This window comes from Hoplias malabaricus, chromosome 4 (genome assembly GCF_029633855.1).
Source record: "Hoplias malabaricus isolate fHopMal1 chromosome 4, fHopMal1.hap1, whole genome shotgun sequence".
Classification (NCBI taxonomy): domain Eukaryota; kingdom Metazoa; phylum Chordata; class Actinopteri; order Characiformes; family Erythrinidae; genus Hoplias; species Hoplias malabaricus.
In genome coordinates, this window is record NC_089803.1 from 70,042,933 (window position 1) to 70,068,296 (window position 25,364).

The window sequence follows — 25,364 nt, forward strand, 5'->3', positions numbered from 1 at the left end:
GACGAGGCAGGGAAGGGAGGAGAGTGAGAGAATGAAAGAGAGAGTGTGGAAGAGAGAGAGAGAATGAAAGAGGCAGAAAGAGAGAGAGAATGGCAAAGAGAACAGAAAGGCAGAGAACCTTTGTGAGAGAGACACAAAGAAAGTGAGAGTAAAACAAAGGGAAGAATTGGTAAACTGTGTGTGTGTGTGAGAGAGAGAGAGAGAGAGAGAGAGAGAGAGAGAGAAAGAGAGAAAGACAGATACAGAGAGAGAGAGAGAGAGACAGAGGAAGAGAACCCCGCCCCCCAAAACCCCTACACTACTGAACCCCGCCCCCACCCAAATGATCCTCAGTACAGGAATTACAACTAAAACATATCAAAAAAAAAATTAATTATAAATTATAAATTAATTATGTAAAGTACAGTATTTTTTTTGATACGTTGTAAACAATAGCATCAGTGATAATAAGAATGTTATTGTAAACGTGGTCATTATCAATAGTTCTGTTTTAGTTGTAATTCCTGTTTAAATACTTTGATCATCTTCACTGTTATAATGTTTAACTTACACAGTCATGCTAATGATGCTTTCAGAGAGAGACAGAGAGAGAGAGAGACAGAGAGAGAGAGAAAATAAGAGAAAGACAACAAGGAGAGAGAGAGAGGGAAAAACAGAGAGAAAGACAACAAGAAGAGGGAGAGATTGAGAGAGAGAGAGAGAGAAACAACAAGGAGAGAGAGAGAAAAACAGAGAGAGCAAGAGAGAGAAAGACAGCAAGAGAGAGAGAGAGAGAGAGAGAGAGATAGAGAGAGAGTGAGAGAGAGAGCGAGAGAGATCATTGGACACAGGACACTGTAGGCTGTTTTGGGTAGTCCACTGTTGGTGAGAGAGAAAGACAACAAGAAGAGAGAGAGAGAGAGAGAGAGAGAGAGAGAGAGAGAGAGGGGGAGGGAAAAACAGAGAGAGAAAGACAGAGAGAGAGAGAGAGAGAGAGAGAGAGAGAGAAAGGCAAAACAGAGAGAGAAAGACAACAAGAAGAGAGAGAGGGAGAGAGAAAGAGGAGGGAGAGATTGAGAGAGAGAAAGACGAGAGAGAGAGAGAGAGAGAGAGAGAGAGAGAGAGAGAGAGAGAGAGAGAGAGATTTACAGTGACTGTGGAGAGTCTGAGAGCTGCTGGAATGTCCATTAGACTGCAGCAGTGGAACGGTTTCTGCTCCCCCATGAAGGTGATCTCATGGTGGGATTTGTCTGATCAGATCAGTCCCTGCTGGAGCTGTAACTGATGAGGCCTATCAGGCTGTGTTTGAGAGGTAGCAGAGGAGCACTGCAGCTGGTCAGATGTGACCCGAGCTCCTCCGCTGTCTTCTTTTGGCAGGAAGGACGAGAGGAGACCGATACTGCTCATGCACCACGAAGACACTGTCCATCACTCTCAGCCTCCTGTCCCTGAACACCTGGCTGCCTGTCAATCACAGTAGCATCCCCTGAGCGTCGGCGTGTGTACTGAGACACCTCCGAACTGAGCATATGAGGTGTGTGCACACTTTCCCCGACTGTTTTACCAGTCAATTTAAAAACAGCTTTAAAAAAAAGCTTAAAAACCAATCCAATGCAGTGCAGAATGCAGAGCGTTATATACACACGACTCTGGTAAAACAGAAAAGCATTAACTCACTCCAGTCATAAAGGCAGAGCTGCACCGAGGCAGACGGCCATGTCTCAGAAACAGTGCCCTCCACAGAATAAATAAATAAATAAATAAATAAACTTTTCCCCCCACTTTCAGAAATAAAATTCATAGGGAGAGTGTGCTGACACTAAATCATGGAAACTGTGATTTAACATTGCCATCTAGAGGTGGAAACAGGGTATCACTCTGAGTGTTAGTGTGTGTTCCCTCACAAGGACAGGAGTGTCTCACCTTTTGTGATTTTGTGAGAACATTTAGGTTGTTTTTACAGTTTTTTTTCCACAAAAACTGCTGCTTTAATATGAATAATCAAAAGAGTAAAATGGCTTACTTTTGGCTACTGAGATTATGGATAGGGTTAGGGGCGGCACGGTGGTGCAGCAGGTAGTGTCTCTGTCACTGCTCCAGGGTCCTGGAGGTTGTGGGTTCGAGTCCTGCTCCGGGTGACTGTCTGTGAGGAGTGTGGTGTGTTCTCCCTGTGTCTGCGTGGGTTTCCTCCGGGTGACTGTCTGTGAGGAGTGTGATGTGTTCTCTCTGTGTCTGCGTGGGTTTCCTCCTGGTGACTGTCTGTGAGGAGTGTGGTGTGTTCTCTCTGTGTCTGCATGGGTTTCCTCCGGTCTGTGAGGAGTGTGGTGTGTTCTCTCTGTGTCTGCATGGGTTTCCCCCGGGTGACTATCTGTGAGGAGTGTGGTGTGTTCTCCCTGTGTCTGCGTGGGTTTCCTCCGGGTGACTGTCTGTGAGGAGTGTGGTGTGTTCTCCCTGTGTCTGCGTGGGTTTCCTCCGGTCTGTGAGGAGTGTGGTGTGTTCTCTCTGTGTCTGCGTGGGTTTCCTCCGGTCTGTGAGGAGTGTGGTGTGTTCTCTCTGTGTCTGCGTGGGTTTCCCCTGGGTGACTATCTGTGAGGAGTGTGGTGTGTTCTCCCTGTGTCTGCGTGGGTTTCCTCCGGGTGACTGTCTGTGAGGAGTGTGGTGTGTTCTCTCTGTGTCTGCGTGGGTTTCCTCCGGGTGACTGTCTGTGAGGAGTGTGGTGTTCTCCCTGTGTCTTCGTGGGTTTCCTCCAGGTGCTCCGGTTTCCTCCCACGTTTCAAAAACACACGTTGCTAGGTGGATTGATGACTCCAAAGTTTCCGTAGGTGTAAGTGTGTGTGTTGCCCTGTGAAGGACTGGCACCCCCTCCAGGGCTGTATTAAACTGAAAGCAAGAACCACTCAAAAGAATGGAACCGGAGAATAAAGGCAAAGGGTGGACATTCCTCCTACTGGAAAATACATTACTATTTGCTAAACAGACCGTTTCTGCTTTCTCTGAAAGCTGTAATAAGGTATTTTAGACAAAAATGGAATAAATATAGTCTGTATGTATCAATGTGTGCGAGTGCTCTACCTTCTTCTGAAGCACAGAGACCTTGCGTTCTTTGACGTCGAGCATGTCTTTCAGGTCATGAATTTCACCGTTTAGCGTGCCCTTCTCTTCAGACATCTCCTGGATCTGCTTCGTCTTCTTATTCAGCGTGGCCTCCTTCTCCTCCAGACGCAGACGCAGGGCATCCACCTGATCGTAGATACACAGCACAAACAAAAGCCAATTACAAAAACACATATTTACAGACATTAATCAAATAACGTCAGTGTGTGTGTCTTTTATTCTACTGCTTTTATTGCCATTCAGTACAAAACATGTTTTAATTACACTTAAATAGCGATGCAGTGGCTGAGTTGGGAACACAAGGGCTTGGCCCAGTGAGTATGCTTCGGTGTTAGGTCTAGCTTGTTGCTGATCGGATCATAAACTGCCACAGCAACCCATTGTTTTGGGTTAGGATTGAAATGGCCAAAGATTACAGGAGTGTTGTGGCTGCAGGTAGGAAGAGAGCCCTATGCGAAGCTCTAACGGATTGGGATATGACAATGGTTCTCAAACTTTTTAGGACTAGTACCAGTTATTATCAGATCAAAGCCCCCAAGTACCACCTATGAACCCTATGAATGTCTTGCTTGAGTATCTGTAATTTGCATCGCACACAAGATATTCTAAAATAATTACTAAAAATAAACACAATTATACATTTATGAGAACTTGTACAATTTGGTGAAAATAAAATCTTGAAGAAAGGTTAATTTAACATGCACTTTAATAGACTACAGGTGAAAACAGCGTGGCGCCGGGGGCAGGTCACGACCGCTCTCAGCGCTTGTATCAGTCGGCGCTGTTAAACAGTGTTTTAGGACTCTAACGATGTGAAGATCGGCCCCGTCGTTTTCCTTTAGTTGAGTGTTCTCTCTATGTTTGCCTCTAGATTTAGTTCTTCTGGGCTCAGGAGGACGTCGCTGGGTTGGTCTCAGTTTGTTTTTCTCGTTTCCACTTTGCCGTTTTTTGCAGTAAAGTCCAAATTACTCACGTCCGTCTCCAGCCTTTGCTTACGTTCAGTAAGAAGCTGAAACGGGGCTTTCTTTACATGGGTGTTGCAAAATACGGGGAGATCAGGTTCCCTCTCTGGAAAAAAGAAGCGGGGGAACTCTGCCCCAGCCCTTGTCTTACAGACGGAACTAGCGTTTATTCCTAAACTATGCTGGGGAATTTTTTTTTTTTTTTTTTTTTTTTTTTTTTTTTTACACAAACAGATTTGATTGAAGCTCAATTACGAAAAACGTGAAACTTTATGTAGTTTCCACATGAACATATTACCGTTTCAGATTTTCAGTTATTAATTAATTATTTAAGTATTAATTCTTTCGTACCACCACTTGCTGCTTCACGTACCACAGTTTGAGAACCACTGGGATAAGATATTTTACATCTTATCCTGAGTATGATTATTAATGAACAAAATTGAATTCATCCCTGCTTCATTTATTACTACTACTACTAAAAATAATAACACTTAATGTAATGACTTTCACAAAACTCATCTCTCATCTATAGACACTGATCACTGTAGTATATATTTATAAACACTTATGCATAATAAAAGTTCCATTAAACTGCAGTGTCCTAGGCATTTGCATTTGTAAACAACAGCAGAAATATTCTACCTCACTAAGTTTCAGAAAGTAAGATCCACTCATATTCTAAGGTGTTGGTCCAAGCACAATCTGGGAGTAGGAATAGTAGGATGTTTTGTTCCTTATACTGCAGTGCCCCCTAGTGGACAAACCATTAACACCTGTTTTTTTCCACTTGTTTCTCATATTATGAGACATATATATATATATATATATATATATATATATATATATATATAACAAAAATCACTTCGGTTGAGTGTAAATGAATTAATGTGAATCTGGACCCCACCAAGCCACACTCTGTAAATCAAGACTCTGTAATTCTGACTGTGTGCAGCACTCTACATAAGAATCAGGGACTGCAGGATCATCCCACCCCCTCGTCTGAGTCTGTCCAATCACAGCGCTGGACCCGTGTTAATGTGAGAGCGCAAAGACAGAAAAACAGACGCAACCAGCGCAGAGACATAAAGAGTCCTGGTGGAAAAAGCATTAGAATATGTCCACTTTAAAAGCTGATCTACACACAATGACAGTGACAGGTCAAACACTTTCAGAGCGTGTTGTTGGTTTGTCAGTGGTAGAGTAAATATACCTCTGTCTGTAAGATGGCAGCACGCTGCTCTTTAGCTGTTAGGGACTCTTTAAGGACATCAATATGCTGTTTGCTGTCTGAGAACTGATTGTTGAGTGTCTCCAGTTTGGTTTGCAGGCCCAGGAGCTCTGAGTCTTTCCTGGAGAGGTCCTGCTTCACCTGGTCAATCTGTGGAACAGAAACAGGAATGAGCTGATGCTACATGAGGAGAGCACAATGCTGGCTTTAATGCTCTCCTTAATAAACAAAGCAGTCTTCGGGTCTGAACATGTTACTTACATGGGACTTATATTATGTAACTGTCATTGTCAATAACATTTACCACTAACCCACACTCTGTAAATCAAGACTGTAATTCTGATTGTGTCCGAGACTGAAGGATCATCCCGCCCCCTCGTCCGAGTCCAATCACAGCGCTGGACCCGTGTTAACGTGAGAGCGCAAAGACAAGGTTAAACGCAGCAAAACAGACACAACGAGCGCTGAAAAATAAGAGCACTGAGTAAAAACGGAGAAAACAACGGTTCCCTTGAGGAAAAAGCATTAGAATATGTCCACTTTAAAAGTTGAACTACACACACTCAAACAGCATCTACAAGCTTTCAGACTGCGGAGAACATTGCATAGGAGATTCCTGTTCCATAGGTGGGTAAAGTCATCATATTTTCGCTGTAGTTATTACTTAAGGAGGAATTGACTTCAAACTCAGGAGACTAAATGCATGAAAGTAAACACAAACCGAAAGTGCGACATAACGAAACAGAACAGCTTTACAAATGACACGCCATGCCATCAATGCCACAACGTGTGTGTTATTTCAGTCTAGATTGGAAGACTCAGACAGATTTCTTTACTTCTGTCTGGTTTCAAATCCCACACCCACAGATTCTTGCAGAGACTTGGAGTCTTGCGGCTTGTAAAAAAGAAATCCCTTTAACTTCCCCAGCTTTGTCTTCACTACCATTTACACTCAGTGAGATTGAGTGGGATTCAGCGATCAAGTCGAGAACAGTTCGTTTCCGGGTTCTGTAACACACCACGGATATGGAGGGTTTTGGGTTTTCTCTTGCTGCCAAGTATTGCACCATCCGGTGAGTTTTTCAGACATTGGGCTGGATCTGAGCTGCTAAGATGCCTCTGCTCACGTCCCAAATCATCCCACTGCTGTCACAGGCAGCTCCACCGTTATTAAAGAGAACTGATCCAGTTCCAACAGCGGCAATGTCCATACCAGCATGTTTCACAGAGACGTCGGAGTGCTTCGGATCATGTCTCTGCTTCGTCTACTGGGTTTTAAATGTACTTTATGGCAAACTGTACCTTAGCTTTAATGTTGTACATGAGGCAGTCTTTAACCCGTGGGTTAAAGCTTGGGCTGAATCTTCTTGTTTTTATTTTTTTGTTCTCTTTATATATCAACCTTATATCTCCTGAAATGTGGGTCTCTTTCACAGAGGGTTCGTGCAAAATAGCAGTGGTATATACAGTATACAGCCAAAAGTCTGTGGGCATTTACCCGCATCAAACTGAAGGTGACAATCAATAGATGTGTTTCTCATCACGTCTGTGCTTAGAAGGAAATCTAAAACTGACTGGAACGTGATGAGAATAAGTCCAAAAGACATGCCCCCTCCACCACCTCATTTATGTAAGTGGCTCACAGAAAGACGCCGACTCCCAGACTCCAAAGATGCTCCCACTTTTGTCGTTGCTCCCGTTTTTCATGAGCAGATCTCAAAGACCTAAGTCTTTTTCTATGTACACAACAGGCCTTTTTCTCTCAAATATTGTTCACATATTGTGAACTGAATGCCCATTTCTCTACCGTAAGCCGTCTCCAAAGATACTTCAGAGAATTTGACAATACGTCCAACTGGCCTCGCAACCACAGACCATGTGTAACCACACCAGCCCAGGACCTCCACATCCAGCACCTCCAGGATCGTCTGAGACCAGCCACTCCGGACAGATGCTGCAACAATTGGTTTGAATAACCAAAGATATTCTGCACAAACTGTCAGGGAACCGTCTCAGGGAAGCTCATCTTCATCTGCTTGTCGTCCTCATCGGGGTCTCCACTTGACTGCAGTGTGGCGTCGTTACCGACTTGAGTGGGCAACGTTGGGAGAGGTGTTCTGTTCACGGATGAATCCCGGTTTTCACTGCACAGGGAAGATGGCAGACTGCGAGTATGGCGTAGTGTGCGTGAGCGGTTTGCTGATGTCAACGTTGTGAATCGAGTGACCCATGGTCGCAGTGGGATTATGGTATGGACAGGCATAGGTTATGGACAAGAACACGGGCATTTTATTGATGGCATGTTGAATGCATAGAGATACCGTGACGAGATCCTGAGGCCCATTGTTGTGCCATTCATCCACGACCGTCACCTCATCTTCACACAGCCGTTGAAAAGGAGTGGACCAACATTCCACAGGCCACAGTCAACAACCTGATGAACTCCATCCGAAGGAGATACACTGTGTTGCACTGCATGAGGCATATGGAAGTCACACCAAATACTGACTGGTTTTATGACCCCATCGTGATATGCCACACCTGTGAGCAAGGGGCAGAGCCATGAACATTCACCACCTCTTTGCCGACAACTTTCCTGTAGGGACGCAATTTAACAGCACACCTCATATAAGTAGTTCTCAGAAGAAACAGATGGTGGCGCTGTACTCGATGCCTGTATCAGTAAATGAGTTAGCGATCAAGGAACACTACTAGATCCACAGCAACTTCACATAGAAAATAAATAGGGTATCATTTTCTGTGCCACATCTGTGTGAGTAACGGTCTCAGTCTGGCCAAAGTTATCTGGCTCCACCACTGCCTGGGAATGGATGGATTAACTCGGCAAAGGAGAAGTGCTTACTAACACAGATTTAGACAAACTGACAAACTGGTGAACAATATCTGAGAGCAAAAGGCCTGTTGTGTACATAGAAATAGTCTTAGATCTTTGAGTTCAGCTTTTATTGGTTTACATTAAGACAAGTATGGCCCCCCCACACCCCTTTTTTTTAATCAGCTCAAAGGAAGCCAGGAAGACCCTCCTCTTTTTATTGGTGACGTCATGTCCTATTAGAAAGTTGGATGATGACGTTTTGCTAGTGAACACCAATCGTGACTAAACCTTACTGTGCCTGCTCCATTGCTCCATTCTTTCCATGAGCTACTGCACGGAGATTACACACTTAAACCCTGCAATGATAAACCCCCACCCCACTGGCATCACCATATACCTTCTGCTCTAAGTTCTGCTCTGATAAACTGAAGGCTTTCATGCTTGAGTCTGAAGCGCTCAGGCATTTCATTCTCTCATGTGTGATACTGGACAGACCACTGCCAGTTCTGGTTTCACTCTAGTTTAGTACGCTTCTTCAAGGGCACAACAAACGCACTAGAAACTACACGACGTATGCTATTAGGACCAGTTATGTAAGCTTAGCTGTAGGCCACAACATCCATTCTTATCCACTGCCCCGGTGTATGATTAAATGCTGCACTTAAATACATATATCACATGTGTAGCATGGATTATCACGGCTCAGTCATTTAACAAAAAAGAAAAGCAAAAACGCTGAGCCGTATTTGTTCCATAAAATCTCAGACACAAGCACATTACAGCAGAACCCCAACATGCAGCAGGTTAGCAGAGGCTCTAGCTGTGTTTCTACCAGCACTGGCCCTGGGGAGGAAACTAGAATATATTACAATGGAGAGGACGGAGGGAAAGAGAGAGAGAAAGATAGACGGGTGAAGAACAGGGCAACGCAAAGATGGTGGGATATTAGTGCTTTCAGCTCCAGCACTTTGGAATAAAATGTCAGAAAGGGGAAACACAGTAAGAAGACAAGTAAGATAGTCCAGGAAGATAAGGAAGACAAAGCAGAAGTGCCGGGGAGTCTAGAACTCTTTGCACAGCAGCGGGCAAACCCTGCTTTCCTGATCAGAGTGAGAACAAGAGAAAGCCGGTGACTTTCCTCGTTTAGCCTGCACCACCCGTCCTCAGCCCAGATCCTGCCATTGTGGCAGGAGACAGACACCGATAAGGCACCAGAGTCAGAGCTGGAATTTTTAATCGGCTCCCTCCCTTCACCGCCAGTGTTTTTCCACTGTTCCTCGCCTTCAACTCCAGAGCCCATTGGTCATACTGACGTTGCAGTGACTGTTTGTTTTTATCTGTCCTCCTCTACCTTTCCCAGGACTTCATTAGGGGCTTTGTAGTCAGAGGCTTTGTTCTTCTAGGCAGGGTTAAGGAGAACTGGAAGGGCAGGAGGAACGGATCGGGCCTGGAGAATAAACTGAAGCATGCCTCATGTACTGAGCCCTGGCTAGTTCAAGTAATAGGTTAGTACAAGAGGATATTTAATGTAAACAACTTGAGAACTGACTGGGCCAACTTGAACTAATCTGTTCTAAAGGAAAGGCATCATACTGCATGTCTCTTTAGGATCTACAGCAATGGGCAGAAGTCTCATACCATCTTTCAGCTCCTTAATACTGAGTCACTACAGACATTAAAGACTCCCTCTCCAATGAGAATCAAAGAATTCTAGGGGAGCACCGGCAGCTTCTTTATTTGATCTGAAAATGCGCTTCTTTTTCTCCCCTTTCACACGTGCACGTTAATCTAGAAATGTTCCAGATTTTACCCGGAAGAGCCATATGCGTGAACGCGACCACCAGCTAGGTACGTCACCGACTTTCCCTGGACTTTATCCTGGTGGTACCCTAGTTAATACTTCGGGTAACGTCCGAGTTAGAGCACGTGAGAACAGCGTGGGAAATGTTCTGGAGTTTCTCCTGCATGTGCTGTACAAGCGCTGGCTAAAGCACGTGTTTCATCTCCCTCTGTGAGCTGCGTGTGTGAAACACTGCTCCGGAACAGCTCCAGACCAAATACTCCAGAGTTTCTCTAGAAATTCTCCAGACTTCATGTGTAAAAGAGATATTAGTAATGGTTTCTGTTTGTCTTTTATGACCACAATCTGAAGCATGGGCACAAACAGCTTTGGATTATTTCAGGTCTGAAGCAAAAATGGTGCTATATTTTTTGTAATATTATAAAGTTAAAAACTTTTGAAAAGAAAACTGTTGTATTTTACCTTAAAATTACAGCTTCAAAATCATTGTGATGCTTCACTGACCTGTAATAGGAAAAAAGAGCTTCTGTCGTTGCTGCTCCAAGCTGAGCACTGCAGAAACTGCACTATGTAACTTTTGGAGGAGAGTAGAAAAACACCCACCATCCCTCACCTAATCCCATTATTTCAATGCAGCGCTATATAGAAGTAAAGTACACTCTGCAACTGTAGGGGGAGCCCAGGAAAAAGCAAACCAAACCTTACCTAGTGCTCCTTTAAATGCTATCCATCTGAGGGTGGTCTACCAGGTTGTGAGGCGCTCCACTTTTGAATTCTAGTTTCGGAAACTCCTTACATTATTCATGACAATTTTGCCCTAAACATTAATAAAGGAAGGATGGTTTTGCACAGTACCCTTTAGACAAATAAGTATTGTATGGATTGTATAAATACGGTAAGCCAGGCTCCAAATATAGCAGGGTATTTGACTGACTGGTATTACAGCCATAAAGGCCCTATTACAGACACATCTTCAGCCCTAAAGACACGTCCGCCTGCATGTCCCCGTATAATGGTGCCTTGTTCTCTCTCTGGTGAGGAAAGCAGAGCTGTGATGCGCACTAGGGCCGGCTCTCTGTGTGTCTTACTGCAGAGACCTCCTGTTGCAGCTCAGCCGCTCGCTTTCTCAGCTCCTCGCTCTGGGCCTCACTGTGAGACAGCTCCTCCTTCAGCTGCTCTACCTGTCAGGAGAGGGCGCTGTTACTGCAACAAACCACCAAACAGCATTCTGAAGCTCAGCGGGTGCTCACTCCACAGCCAATCGGCAAGGTCACATGGTTATTACATAGCGAGCGCAGACCTATCAGCATTCAGCGTGCAGTGGTCAGTCGTCAATTCTTCGCAAAAGGTGCTTGTTAAAAAGCTCACTTGACATCAGCTGGAGGCACAGAGCATGACATGCAAGAACCTGTCACACAGCTACAGAACTGGAACGGATCGATATTAATGCAGAGCAACAGCATGCCGGGCTGGGGCACACTGTTAGTGGTGAAGGAACAGCTGCACATTACACACCTTGACTGCTACAGGCCTAGGCATCTGATAACTACCTTGTTTTTCATGAACTTGGAGTGACTGCGGTAGACTTCCATCTGCTTCATCTCCTCCTCCCTCTCCTCTGTGCTCAGGGCTCCGTTGGACTTCAGCATCTGAACCTCCTCTTCCAGGTCCCTCAGACTACGCTCTAGAGAACTGATCTTAGAGTCCTGTCAGAGAGGGGAAGAGCACAGAGGAAAAGACAAGAAAGGATCATAAAAAAGGAGACAAGGGAAAAAAACAAGAACTCAACAACAAACAAGAGAGAGGCTTCAACATCAGGGGTTTATATACTTTACTGCTTTCAAGTGGTCCATGGGGTGCAGGTGCAGAGAGAGAGAGAGAGAGAGAGAGAGAGAGAGAAAGAGGGTGAGAGACAGAGAGAGAGAGAGGGAGACAGAAAGAGTGTGAGAGACAGAGAGAGAGAGAAACAGAGACCTAGAGAGACAGACACAGAGAGAGCAGAGAGAGAGACAGAAAGAGGATGAGGGAGAAAGAGAGAGAGAGAGAGAGAGAGAGAGAAAGACAGACAGACACAGAGAGAGGGTGAGAGAGAGAGAAATAGAGGGAGAGAGAGAGAGGGAGAAAGAGAGACAGACACAGAGAGAGGGTGAGAAGGGAGGGAGACAAACTCAAACTGGAGAAACTGTGTCGGACACAAAGAGCCAGTTTAATTCTAATCAAGCACAATCTCACTTAATTCCACATCTTTAATCAGCGAGTCTCTAAACATTGATGGTCAGTGCTTTTCTGGACTAAAAGCAACAGCGCTGGCTCTTTGTGGATAACGCTACTCTCTCTCTGTTCTGTGGACGGAAAACCAATATCACTGCAAGGAAACCAACACTTGCCTTCATCTCAATGACGGTCTGCAGGGCTTTGGTTTTGGCCGATTCTGGCGCTCCCTCGTAGCGTCGGTGCACGTCCTGAGGAGGAAGCAGGAGACGAGGGTCATGAGAGGCTGTAGCCACTGGAAGGCGATGCCTCCCTCGAGCAGTGGCCCCCAGCAGCCGCAGGTCCCCCTTACCATCCCACATGATCCCAGCTCAGAGCTCTGCTGTGCTTTCGCTGGGTTTTGACCAGATTCTTCTTTTAGCCCCTGCTTTTAAAAGGGCTCAATGACATCACAGCATTGAGGACAGTGCGCAGACCCAGACCACCGGCCTCCTCTCATGCCCTGAGTGTTTGTGCTTCACTGAGTCTCTTATGATCAGTATAATGTACCCAGCTTCCCTCTAAGAGATCTAATGCAGCTCCTTGCAAATACAAAGAGATGGAGGCAGCCTGCTTTACCCGGGGCAATTACTGATAATACACACACACGAACTAAACCGGGTGGGAGGATGCAAAACAGGGGTCGTGTGCACCTGATCTGACACAGGCCCTTTCTACCTCTCCTCCCGTGAAATCAGCATTAGGTCCACGTCCCAGTTACTGGATGCACAATGTGTAGTTAGCTACAAAACTGTTGTAAGGAAGCCCTAAAAGCCCATTTTTTAAAATTATTTAAAATAATAAATAATAAAATAATAAAATAAAACGTTGTTTTATATGAATATACTTTTTCGGCTACTCCCGTCCAAGTGCGCCACAGCAGATCATCCAATCTGCATTATTGATTCAGCACAGACGCCCTTCCTGACACAACCCTCCCTTTTTATCCGGGCTTTGGGATACACACGGGACCTACGGACACTTTTGAGTCTCCAATCCACCTACCAACGTGTGTTTTTGGAGTGTGGGAGGAAACCGGAGCACCCGGAGGAAACCCACGCAGACACAGGGAGAACACACCACACTCCTCACAGACAGTCACCTGGAGGAAACCCTCGCAGACACAGTGAGAACAGACCACACTCCTCACAGACAGTCACCCGGAGGAAACCCACGCAGACACAGAGAGAACACACCACACTCCTCACAGACAGTCACCCGGAGGAAACCCACGCAGACACAGGGAGAACACACCACACTCCTCACAGACAGTCACCCGGAGAAAACCCAGGAACCTGGAGCTGTGACACTACCTGCTGCACCACTGTGAGATAGTGATTTATTTCTTATCATGACAAACCTGATATTGAGAATGCAAATTATTCCTATTTTATCAAGATAACAAATTTTGCATTATAAATGTTTATATTGGGGCGGCACAGTGGCACAGCAGGTAGTGTCTCTGTTAAAAACACACATTGGTAGGTGGATTAGTGACTCAAAACTGACCATAGGTGTGAGTATGTTTCTGATTGGTGTATCGCAGTCTAAACAAAAGCAATACAGCGTTTAAAGCAGCACTTTCTACAATAGTTAGCGGTTCACGTATTAAACCAGCCAAGTGACACCAGAGGGGTAGTGACGAATGGGATGAATGAATATCTGTAGACCTAACAGACTCGGTTTTAGTGCGCCATCTAGTGGACTCAGTTGAATGCATGATACTGCAGGAAAAAGGTGAAATTAATGCGGTTTTAGGACAATTTTGTAAATACTCAGAGGGTCGGATAAAACAGACTACTAGGCCATGTATGTCCCGCAGGCCGTAGTTTACCCACCACTGGTCTAAAAGGCATAAAAATCTATAGAATGCAAAAAAAACTGAGATTTGAGTGAGTAGAATTACTCCAAAAATGTTCGGACATGCCCACTCGGGGAGGGTTTCCTTAGTTTTGGGCCATTTTCCACATGTTGTAAATGTACAGCACCAGTCAAAAGTTTGGACACACCTCCTTATTCAATGGTTTTTCTTAGTTTTTTAGTATTTTCTAAGTTGTAAATGAACATGGAAGACATTAAAACTATGAAGGAACACATATGGAATTACGTCGTAAACAAAAAACCAGACTATGTTTTACACTTTAGACTCTTCACAGTAGCCCCCTGTTGCTTTGAAGACAGCTTCACACACTCTCTCCGTTCTCTCAGTCGGCTTCATGAGGTCGTCACCTGGAACGGTTTTCAGTGAACAGCCGTGGCCTCGTCAAGAGTTAATCTGTAGAACCGCTCTCTTCTGAATGTGTCTGAGACTGTAACTGGGGTTGTTCAAAGGTGACTGGTACAGTCCACTCATTACAGGACCTCTTTCAAATGTAGACCATCTTTCAAAGCAAACCTGTGCTCACATGTTGATGGTTTACCCCTAGAGGACCTTTCTAATAAATAACTCACTGTGGATCAGTTAATCAAACCCATCTTTTCGTATGAATCAATGCAGTTCCACCTCTCAGCACTGGGTGTCAGCGCTCTCACAGAGCTGCTATTGTTCTGGAAGGAAAGGCTGAGGAGACTGTGACACAAAGTGCACAAATGGAAAAGAGACACAACAAAAGGAGACCAGACAAAGGTAAACGTGAGCTTGGAGTGTGAAGATTTATAGAAGTCATTCTTCCAGTGTTTCAAAGGTCTGCGGAAGATGCTGCTGGGCTACGGCTGGAGCTCTGACAAATATGCAGAGGGTTGGTCGTCCATGTGCTTTGGTCCAGACTCTCCCGCATTCCTCTGACCCAGGACCTTCGTTTCATAAAACAGTGTGCAATAGATCTTACGTAAGAATACTCTAAAGTGTGTTCGTGTTGTGAATCAACTTCCAGCGTCAGAGCGGTGGGAATTTACAGCATTAAACGAGACGAATCTGTCTTTAACTCAATTAACCGTTTCTGCAACCAGCAACATCCGTCTCCATTCATCACTGTCCTCTTCCATCTCTCCTGTTTCTATAGCAACTAATGCTCAATGGCTTTAATCTGTCTGTCTCTGCTTCTGCTCTGGTTGATGAGTCTGAACATCCGTCTGGTTCCGTCTCACGAGCCTGGGGCTTCAGAGCTTTCCCCTGACCCCCACTACACCAGAAAACTCCAGGGTTAAACACTGACAGGTAGCAGTCAAATGACTCTAATAACAGAGTTTTGTGGTCATATATAAAAAGAGTAGGGAAAAAGAGCTAATGATGTATTTACGTTTAAAGGGGGACAGCACTGTGCAAAAGCATTAGGCAACTAAGATTATATTAATCTTAAAAATACATGTAAACTTGTATAAAATGGCCTTTAAATACCATAAATACAAAAATGTAAATACAGTAAATTGATTTTTTTCTGAAAATGTAGTAGCTGGGTTCATTTTTACTATGAAGAACATAGTGTGTTTCCAGATGTTCTTCCTGATCGTATGGATTTGTTTAAATCAACAGCACACTTTATTTAACACAATGATGTATTTATTAACCGCTAAAACTAGGGACTAAATGATAACCTCAAATAACACTGGAGTGTCACAAGGAGAGGTGTGGAAAGGGTTAAACCAACACTTTTACACTAGTGTTGCACGGTATACCGATACTAACAAAGTATCTCAATGCTTTGTCATTAAAAACGGTACAATACCCCATATTATGAGGACCGGTACTTTGAGGAGTGTTTGGAAATAAGAGCGTTACTTCCAACGAGTGCCACAGGGGGGTTTTGTGACCCCACAGCGCTTTGCCTCCTCTCCCTCCCTTAATGATTTTGGCGCTAGTTTTAGCCACTTTTCAGACCTTCTAGTGAGTTATTTAAAAAACAAAAACCCAACTAGCACCAGCGACTTTTTGTACAAACCCTAGCTACTTTATATAGAAGAGAATTGTCGGTAGTACGACTTGTTAGAACACCAGGACTGACAGCGAGAGGGAGACAAAGATCTCTCTTCACGGCTTCTCCACTCCCAAAGACACTGAGCAGCACAGTCTGTCGGCGTGGCAGCTCACACAGATCAGAATGAGCGTATGAATGTATGACACGGGACTCTTTACTTTTAGTAAGTAAGTTGGCGCGACTGGACCCATGGTGAAAGGTAACGAGTGGCGTCACATTAACAAGCAGCGATTCTGCTGGCCACCCTCAGCTTGTAGAAAAGCTACATTGCTTTTCCTGATGTTTTAGATTTGTGCCATTGTATCGAGATATTTAGGCAGGTATCGTACTGAAAATCAAAATGATGGTATCGTGACAACACTACTTCAAACACTCACTCACTGGAAAAATGGGATTTGTATTTATTTTGTATTTAATATCAGGGTTATTTTTGTTTGTTTGTTTGTTTTGAGCAAAAATATTTGCATAAAGCTTTGCACAGTACTGTATTACGAAAAACATTCACTTTTTTGAGTCCTGTAGCACATTAATTCCGGTATCTGGAGTCCACCAACAAACACAGTCCGTGTTTTGTGATCTGCCCAAGTCTGAAAACATGGGATAAAACAATCTGTTCTGCTACATCGTACATAGAAAGCAGGCACTTTCACTTGGTGGATCTGTGTGGATCGTAATGCCTGGTGCAGTGACAGGGACAATGTACTGAATAAACCAGGCTCCTTTCTCTCTGACGTTATAAAAGATCCCTGAACATTTCCTGGAAGAGAATCAAGACGGGAAGCTGATGTCCAGCTAAATCTGGGGTCAATCCTTGCCTCCTGATTGTCCCCATCTTCAATAAACCAGCTCAGACACTGCCTCTAGCCTCCTCTCTACTTAATGGTTGATGTGTTGTTACTGTACTGGTGCAGATCAGCTGCTATCACACCGTCCAGTTCAGCCCAAAGAATGTAAAACCATTTGAGGGTCTAGTAAAGCGCTGTAGACCTGTAACCAACATGATTACCACCTTACCTCCCTCAGTGCGGAGTTCTCTTTATCCCTCTGATCCAGCAGGCTCTCCAGGTGGTGGATGTGCATCTCTGCCTCCGCGAGACGTCGCGTGCGCTCGTGGTCCTCCTCGCTGGCTTTGGCCGACAGCCCTTTACTCTGCAGCATCTCCAGGAGCTTCTTGATGGATTCGTCGCGGGCACCGAGCGTCTGCTTCTGCGTGTCGATGCGCAGCTCCATCTCCTCTAGCGTTTTCCTCAGGAGGAAGAGCTCCTTGGCCTGTCGCTCGTGTTCGCTGTGAAGCCTCTGGAAGTTCTCCTCCGTGAGCTCGGCCGAGATCGGCTCGCCCGGTCGGAGGCTGCCGTCCTGCTGGAAAAGCTGATTCAGGTCGCGCTGGATCCGCAGCTCGTCCTGCAAGGCCTGGACGGTCATCTGGAGGTGCTGCAAACATCGAGGAAAGGTTTGAGAATAAACGTGAGGCTGCACACTTAAACCAGACTACGCTTGGGTGATTCAACTAGGACTTTCCTTTTATTCAGAATAAAACATTCAAATAATTTTACTTTTCTAAATGTTTTTAACAGTGAAATGTTTGAATAATTTAAATATTAATCAGAAATAACAAGAACACAAAATATCACTGATGCAAAGAACATTCGACCTTCATTTTTACACCCGCAAGTAACTGTAACACTATAACCCAGGGGCAGCAGAAACTGCACTATGTAACTTCCGTTAGGAAAATAGGAATCAGCCTTGCCCTCCACTCGAGGGGAAAGTAAAATCAAAAAGGTGTGTATACCTCTATAATGTCTTCTCCTAGACAAAACAAAAGAGTTTAGCGCAAGTCTCCTGCTGCTCGAATGTGTCTCCAGAGATCTCAGTCATCTCACATGTCTCAGGAGTTTTAGTGGAGATCCCAATAAAGTCACAAACAATGCTGTCTGAGTCACCAAACGGATTAGACCCTACACTCTCCTTTATATATCTATGTCTCTCTCCCTCTCTCTCTCATTCTCCTTTTTGTCTCATCCATTTTCTCTTAAGGAATTTTAGAAGATCACCATTATGTCTCCTGAGCCATTATGTAAAAATATGAATTACCCTCTGGACATGTAGGGGGAGCCCTGGAGCTAAAATACCAAATCTCACATAGTGTTCCTTTAACCTGTCATTTCTGTGAATGATTATCTGGTTACAGCAGCTGAAACGCAGGAGGAGACCACTGCCAGCACACGCAGTTTCTGGACAGATTTAGAGGTTGTCCCCTTCTGAGATTATTATACGCTCTGCCACAGAGAACCTTGAGACCACACACGTTTCCATCTGCCTGCGAGGCTTAGGCGGACCCCCTGTTCATGTGCCACCACCTATCTACACAAATGAAGCTGAAATCAGGCCAAATGCAAAATTACTGCAGATAACAGTGCTGTAAAAACGGTATAAGATGAGAAGCACTGTATCTGAGCTGACTGTGCTTTCACAGTAATGCTGCCATGTGCCCAATGACCCACGATCCAGCAGCAAAAAGCAAAACCCAGTGAGAAATGACCCAAAAACCCTGCGAAATTCCTCTGCAACGGCAGACGTGAAAGGGAGGAGCTACACACAAGCAGCGACTGCTCAAGTCTGCGCAGGTGTGGGCAGGCCACAAGGGCTGGGGCAGGTGGATGACTCATGTTTTAAATTTCTTCAAAGAAGAGAGCAGTCAGCAATGACCAGAATCAGCCATGCAGCCTTAAAGGGGTCATATTTTCACCATCTGTGACCTGCTTTTATGAAAATACCACAAGGATCAAACACAACAGCAGTGTTCTCCTCCTGTCTAAAAGCCGGTTCCAGTGCCTGTTCAAAGTTTATTTGTTACATACACAGTCACACATGCTACAACTAGAACTAAACTAGCTTTGAAGACTGCTCACTTTCATGAAAAAAGCAGAAATCTGTAAAGGATAGAGTGTGTAAGATAGGAGATTAATGGTATATTGTAACAAAAAGTGCGTTCAAATAAACACAAAGCATATATGTACACACACACACACAAATAATACCATCATTTATTAAGGAAAATGTGCCAAGACCTGGGTGTCAAACTGTAGGGGTCCACTGCAGAAGAGAATGAGCCGCTCGCTGTTCGCCCCGACCCTGAGCACACAGCAGTGAGGAGCAAGGAGCAGAAGCTCTGATTTTTAGCCGTTTACACTCTGTTCTCTTTTTCCTACGTTTTTACTCAGTGCTTTTATTTGTCCTCACTCTTTGTGTCTGTTGTGCTGCATTGCTCTCACATAAACGTGGGATTGGACAGACTCAGACGAGGGGGCGGGGCGATTCTAAAGTCTCTGCACTTGACGTCAGAAGTGGAGCAGAATCATATTATTTAACATGTGACCTGCTGAATATTACATAGACAATGTTCCACAGGGGTTTTTTCTATAAATAAGAGCAGGAGCAGGCATCTTGTAGCACACTTTGTCCATAGGTTTGTCCAAGCAAGAGTGTAATGACTTAGAAACGCACTTTTACTGCTTGGCTACAATTATATTTCAGCACAAAACATCCCTTTAAAAAGGTCAGGATTTACTAAGAGTGGATGGAGAAAAAAAGAAAAAGCAGCAGCATGAAAAGATGAGGCAAAGGAAATGAGGAAGAAACAAAGAAAAGAAGAAGAACTGAAAGGTTACTACCAATGATTCAGAATTCTCAGCACTATGAGATCCCCCAGGGCCGGACCGAGAGGAAGCAGAAGGCCTGCTGTCATTCTGCGTAACAGCGACTAACAGACTGAGATAAACAAGAGCAAAAGACAACATGTCCTGTGACATACTATGCTCATTGAAGCGTAGACATGAGGACTGGTGAGTCATGAGATACAGTACACTCAGGCTAATATGCCTTCTCTCTCTCTCCATCTCTGTCTCTCTCTCTCTCTCTCTGTCTCTCTCTCACTGTCTCTCTCTCTCTCTATTATCAAAAGGAGACGGATGGAGAGCTCAGGGCTGTCTTCAATTTCTTCTCTCTCCCTTGTGAAGGGACAAGTCAGAACACATGCACCAGCTCACAACCCCACCTCACAGGCCCAGGAGGCCCTATACAACATAAAATCTCCTGAGTTTAAAGAAACTTTACAATAAACATGTGATTTCAGGGAGCAGGTCATGTTTGAATGTTAAAGAGTCTACAGATGTGATCAGAGGACGCTTATCACATTCAACACAAGTGTAAATAGAGTGAGGATTTTTACATCTGCACACATTTCCCAAAGCAGAAGCACATCAAATCTGAGCACAGACACGGGTGAGAGGGGTAAGATAGCTCCACCAGAAGGGATACTACTACTACTGTCATTTATTTATTCTATTTTGTGTTATTTATGGTGCAGCAAGTAGTGTCGCAGGAAACTGGAGGGTGTGGGTTCGAGTCCTGCTCCGGGTGACTGTCTGTGAGGAGTGTGGTGTGTTCTCCCTGTGTCTGCGTGGGTTTCCTCTGGGTGACTGTCTGTGAGGAGTGTGGTGTGTTCTCCCTGTGTCTGCGTGGGTTTCCTCCGGGTGACTGTCTGTGAGGAGTGTGGTGTGTTCTCCCTGTGTCTTCGTGGGTTTCCTCCGGGTGACTGTCTGTGAGGAGTGTGGTGTGTTCTCCCTGTGTCTGCGTGGGTTACCTCCGGGTGACTGTCTGTGAGGAGTGTGGTGTGTTCTCCCTGTGTCTGTGCGGGTTTTCTCCGGGTGACTGTCTGTGAGGAGTGTGGTGTGTTCTCCCTGTGTCTGCGAGGGTTTCCTCCGGGTGACTGTCTGTGAGGAGTGTGGTGTGTTCTCCCTGTGTCTGTGCGGGTTTTCTCCGGGTGACTGTCTGTGAGGAGTGTGGTGTGTTCTCCCTGTGTCTGTGCGGGTTTTCTCCGGGTGACTGTCTGTGAGGAGTGTGGTGTGTTCTCCCTGTGTCTGCGTGGGTTTGTATAATTTTTAATTACCTGTTCTTATTCCTCCTGGTTTGAGTGATCTACTTTTTCTTTCATTACAATCTTGAACTTTTAAATTCTTAATATTTTTTAAATTAGTCGTGTTTATTTTCTGGATTTTGCATATCCACTGTTTGTTTTTACTTTGTATTTTAATTCTGTACTGTGAAGCACATTGAGCTGCATTTCTAACGTATGAAATGTGCGATATAAATCAAGCTTACTACTGCTAATAATAATAAAAATAATAATAATAGTAATAAATACTAGTAATAATAATAATACATTTCTTTTAAATAGAGCCCTTCTCATATCTAAGGTCACGTTACAGTTCATGGAGAGAGGAGAAATTAACTAGCGTGAGGTGGCAAATGAAAAAATATTTAGGAAAATGTATGCTTTAGGCTTTAAGCACATGTCCTGTGCATCTGAAGGCTACCAACCCACACACTGGGAAACAAGACCGCCTAGTCAAAAAAGCCGTTATGATTTTGTGCTGCATCTTACGTAGGGTTCATGGAAATTTAAAACTGTCCGCCCCCTCGTCTGAGTCTGTTTAGCCAGAGGGAGAACCTTGCTGTGTGGTTTGATCCTTGTGGTATTTTGACCAAAGCAGGTCCCAGACATTTCATTAAAGACCCAGAAGTGTTTTGCCTAGTGGAAAAGGCGGGAGAGTATATACTTTTTCAAGAAGGAGAACGAGGAGCAGAGGCTGAGACTCCTCATCTGTAAGAGAAGACCATTATCAGAGCGAGACAGCAGGGGGTGCAAGAGTTCAGCTGAAAATGGGGCTGCTGCACCTGGGGCTGTAAGGTTGTGCCCAAACCAGGAGGAGTTCAAACCGACCACAGGAAACCTGTCCCAATCAGAACATGAACAAACAATTCATGGCAATCTTCTCCTTATGCGGCAAAATGAACTCATGTGCAGCTGCTCCAAAGTTCTATACGCCCAGCAATGCTTTTCTATAGAGTTTATCAAATGGTGTGAGCGCAACTCAACACCTGTCAGCATTCGATACACTCCACAGGTACAAGAGGTGTCAACAAGCTTTTGTACAGTGACCACTCAAACACACACACACACACACACACAGACAGAGAGAGAGAGAGAGAGAGAAAGCAAAGAGTGAAGGAGAGAGAGTAAAAAACAGAGAGGCAGTGAAAGAGAAAAGCAGAGAGAGAGAAGCAAAAGAGAAAGAGAGAAGCAGAGTAAAAGAGAGAGAAGCAGAGAGAGAAGCAAAGAGTGAAGGAGAGAGAGTAAAAAGAGAGAAGCAGAGTAAAAGAGAAAAGCAGAGAAAGAGAAGCAGAGTAAAAAAGAGAGAGAGAGAGAGAGAGAGAAAGAGATACAGGTATTACTGCTGTAAATATTGACTGCTGTTCTATGTGGTTCCCTAATGGCACCATGGAGACAGGACTATGTATTATTCATGCATCTCGTCCTGCTACTCTTATCTCACACTGTGTGCGCGCGAGTGTGCGAGTGTGCTGTGAGAGAGAGAACAGTCAGCCACAGAGGACAGATTACTGAACCATTCTTTCTCCTTTCCCTCCATGTAGCCTTCATTCTCCATCACTCTACACGAGTCAAATAAAAGTCCTTTCAGGAACAAACGTGTTTTCCTCTAAAACTCTCCAGCCACGTCTTTCAAAAGTCAAAAAGTAATCTCTGTGTGTAGCTCAGACAAACACTGGACACTGTCTTTCTCTGAGACGGAAACAGATGAGCACCCATGACTTTCAGAGCATCAGGTATACTGTGTGTGTGTGTGTAGTCTGGGGGCTCGGGTGGAGCTGTACTGAGCCGTGAGGTGGAGGGAGAGAGGAGCAGAATGAGGTCAAGTGGAGCTCACTTCTGTTTAGGTTACGAAACATGTTATGAGTCATGAAGCTGAAGACACTCTGGTCGGAGGACCTGGGGAGGCACGTCAGGATAGAGTCCCACATAAAACAGGCTATTTAACAGTGTGTAAAGCATTGCCCATAAACAACACACACACACACACACACACACACACACACACACACACACACACACAGAGAGAGAGAGAGAGAGAGAGAGAGAGAGAGAGAGAGAAATAAGAGCTGAGAGAGCTGTTAATTTTAGACGGGATCCTGAAGACTGAACCCAAATTCCACACTAACGCAGATCAAATGACTTAACTAGTGCTGGGCGATAAAACGATATCGATTTTTATCGTGATTAATTTTTGCTCAGTAAATATGATACGTTTTCAGCGGTTACACAGCCAGCTGCACGCTATCAGACACGTATTCCCCTGCTATTACGGTAAAGGAACATAGGAGACGCCATTAAATGGAGAACATAACCAAGACTAAAATACGTTATAGTCTCCTGTTTACTCTGTTTTGGGTTGTATTTTGTCTGGTACTGTGACGCCCCCCCAGTCACAAGCGCAGAAACTTACCCTCACGCACAAGGTGGTTTTTTCTTCAATCAAAGTGTATTTTCGTTTGGGAAACGTTTCCCCGTTTGCGAGACGTGGTTTTTCCTCGCACTAAATAATTTTTTCTCAATTTTTAATTGGCTCCGACACCACAGATCAGGCTGGATAAGCTGTTACACACAACGAATGAATGAACGTGAAAACGTTCTGGCTTTCCCACCGTTACAAGCACTCTTCTACTAATGGGTTAAGTGCAGTATGTTTATGAATTTATTATTTCAAACTCTTCTTAATCTTTCTTTTTACTCTTTCTGCTTCTTTAAACGCTTGAGGAGTTAATGACGTACGAATGTTTACATAACACAAGACATGGATATTACTTTTTTTGTAGTAAGAAAATGTTACTGTTCCAGTGGAATTTTGTGAATTCTTTGCGAAATTTGACTTTATTTTTGAATTTTGAATTTGAGAATACAGGAGGTCCTCGGGTTACGTCAGTCCCCAGTTACGATGTTTCGTGGTTACGACACATCTCCCATTTACTGTATAAAGCCTTGTATTGACTTAAGTGGTTTTGCGTCGTAAACGTCGTAACGCGAACTTCGTGTTTTGTGTGCGCAGCGGAAGAATACACTTACAGTATGTTATTTACGTACAATATGTACGTATGTTCCGACTTACACCGAAAATCGGTTTACGACGCGACGTAGGAACGGATCAACATCGTAAGTCGAGGACCCCCTGTATATATATATATAAAATATAGCAGTGTATTCGATCTATATTTTTACTAGGATGTCCTTTGTCACAGTGTGTTAATAATATAAATGTTAATAATAAAAATAATCGAGATCGATCAATATAGAAAAACCTATCGTGATAATATTTTTGGTCATATCGGCCAGCTCTACTTTTAATATTACAGGCAAAAACCTGCTTTTTATGGTCTTTTGTGCAGCTGTAAAACAAAATTGTGCCTTTATATTAAACCCATATGTCGAAGTGAATACACACAGTGCTTTACCATGGCATGGTGCCTACACGACTCACGACGGCAGCTCGTAAAATTACGCCGTGGTCTTTTGGAAGAGGTTCAAACGCTCCTTGGATCGGTGGCCGACGAAAGAGTCCAGCGAGAGCCGCAACAAACTCTACTGATCTGGGCACACCCGGAGCAGGGGGAGGCCATCTCAGTGCCCAAGCAGCAGTTGGGAGTTTGGAGCCTTGTTCCAATCCAGTCCTGGATGTTGAGGGTTCCTTCACTGACTTATAAAAGCTGTGCAGTAAGTAAGCATTGTTTAAAATCAGTTTTTTAATGGTTAAAGGTTGTAGTGATTTACCAGTGTATTTCAAACTGCAAAGCAAACATCAGAGCATGTTATAAAGCATCACAAAATTAACCTAGTTATACTACATGCTTCGTGTTAACTGCAAAGACTTCTGAAAGTGTGACTACAGGAGCTGCACTGATGTTCCCACTGAAGACCATTGATGCCATTTATTTTCCTCTCTGAGACACAGCAGCAGTGTTGGCTTTAATCAAAGAGCACATTCAGAGACTTCCAGTGTCATATCCCCAGACAACACACAAAAAAAACCGTGGTACAATAAAGAAATGGGAGAAACGAAGAACTGGGTTAAGAGAGAAACAGAAAAAAGATGGAGACAGATTTTGCGACAGAAAGAAACTGATGGTACCAGTATCTCCTCCCAAAGAGGACAGACTCCTTGACTTTATCCTGGACCACAATCTGACGGTGTGGAGCAGACTCCGAGGGTTGCTGGAGTGTACAGTGGATTGGCTGAAGGCAATATCAGGCACTGACATGTGACTAAAGTCAGGGTGCATGGTGTCACTGTTCAGAAAGTACAGTGTGAGTACAGGCCTGAGTCAGAAACGAGAACAGCGTGAATGACGATCAATGACAGCA

General features: G+C 44.4%; 1 protein-coding gene across 2 annotated transcripts in view; it reads right to left on the bottom strand.

The window, feature by feature from the left end:
* The window catches only part of erc1b (ELKS/RAB6-interacting/CAST family member 1b), a 307,858-nt gene that overhangs the window by 233,702 nt on the left and 48,792 nt on the right, over positions 1-25,364 (bottom strand). Inside the window, exons 3-8 of one of the 2 annotated variants that reach the window (XM_066667110.1) lie at positions 17,102-17,518; positions 12,311-12,385; positions 11,474-11,629; positions 11,021-11,104; positions 5,269-5,436; positions 3,052-3,219 (exon numbers count right to left, since the gene is read on the bottom strand). In XM_066667110.1, the coding sequence (XP_066523207.1) occupies positions 3,052-3,219; positions 5,269-5,436; positions 11,021-11,104; positions 11,474-11,629; positions 12,311-12,385; positions 17,102-17,518 (1,068 nt within the window). The remainder of the gene's footprint in view (positions 1-3,051; positions 3,220-5,268; positions 5,437-11,020; positions 11,105-11,473; positions 11,630-12,310; positions 12,386-17,101; positions 17,519-25,364) is intronic. The other variant, XM_066667109.1, reaches the window with a different exon arrangement.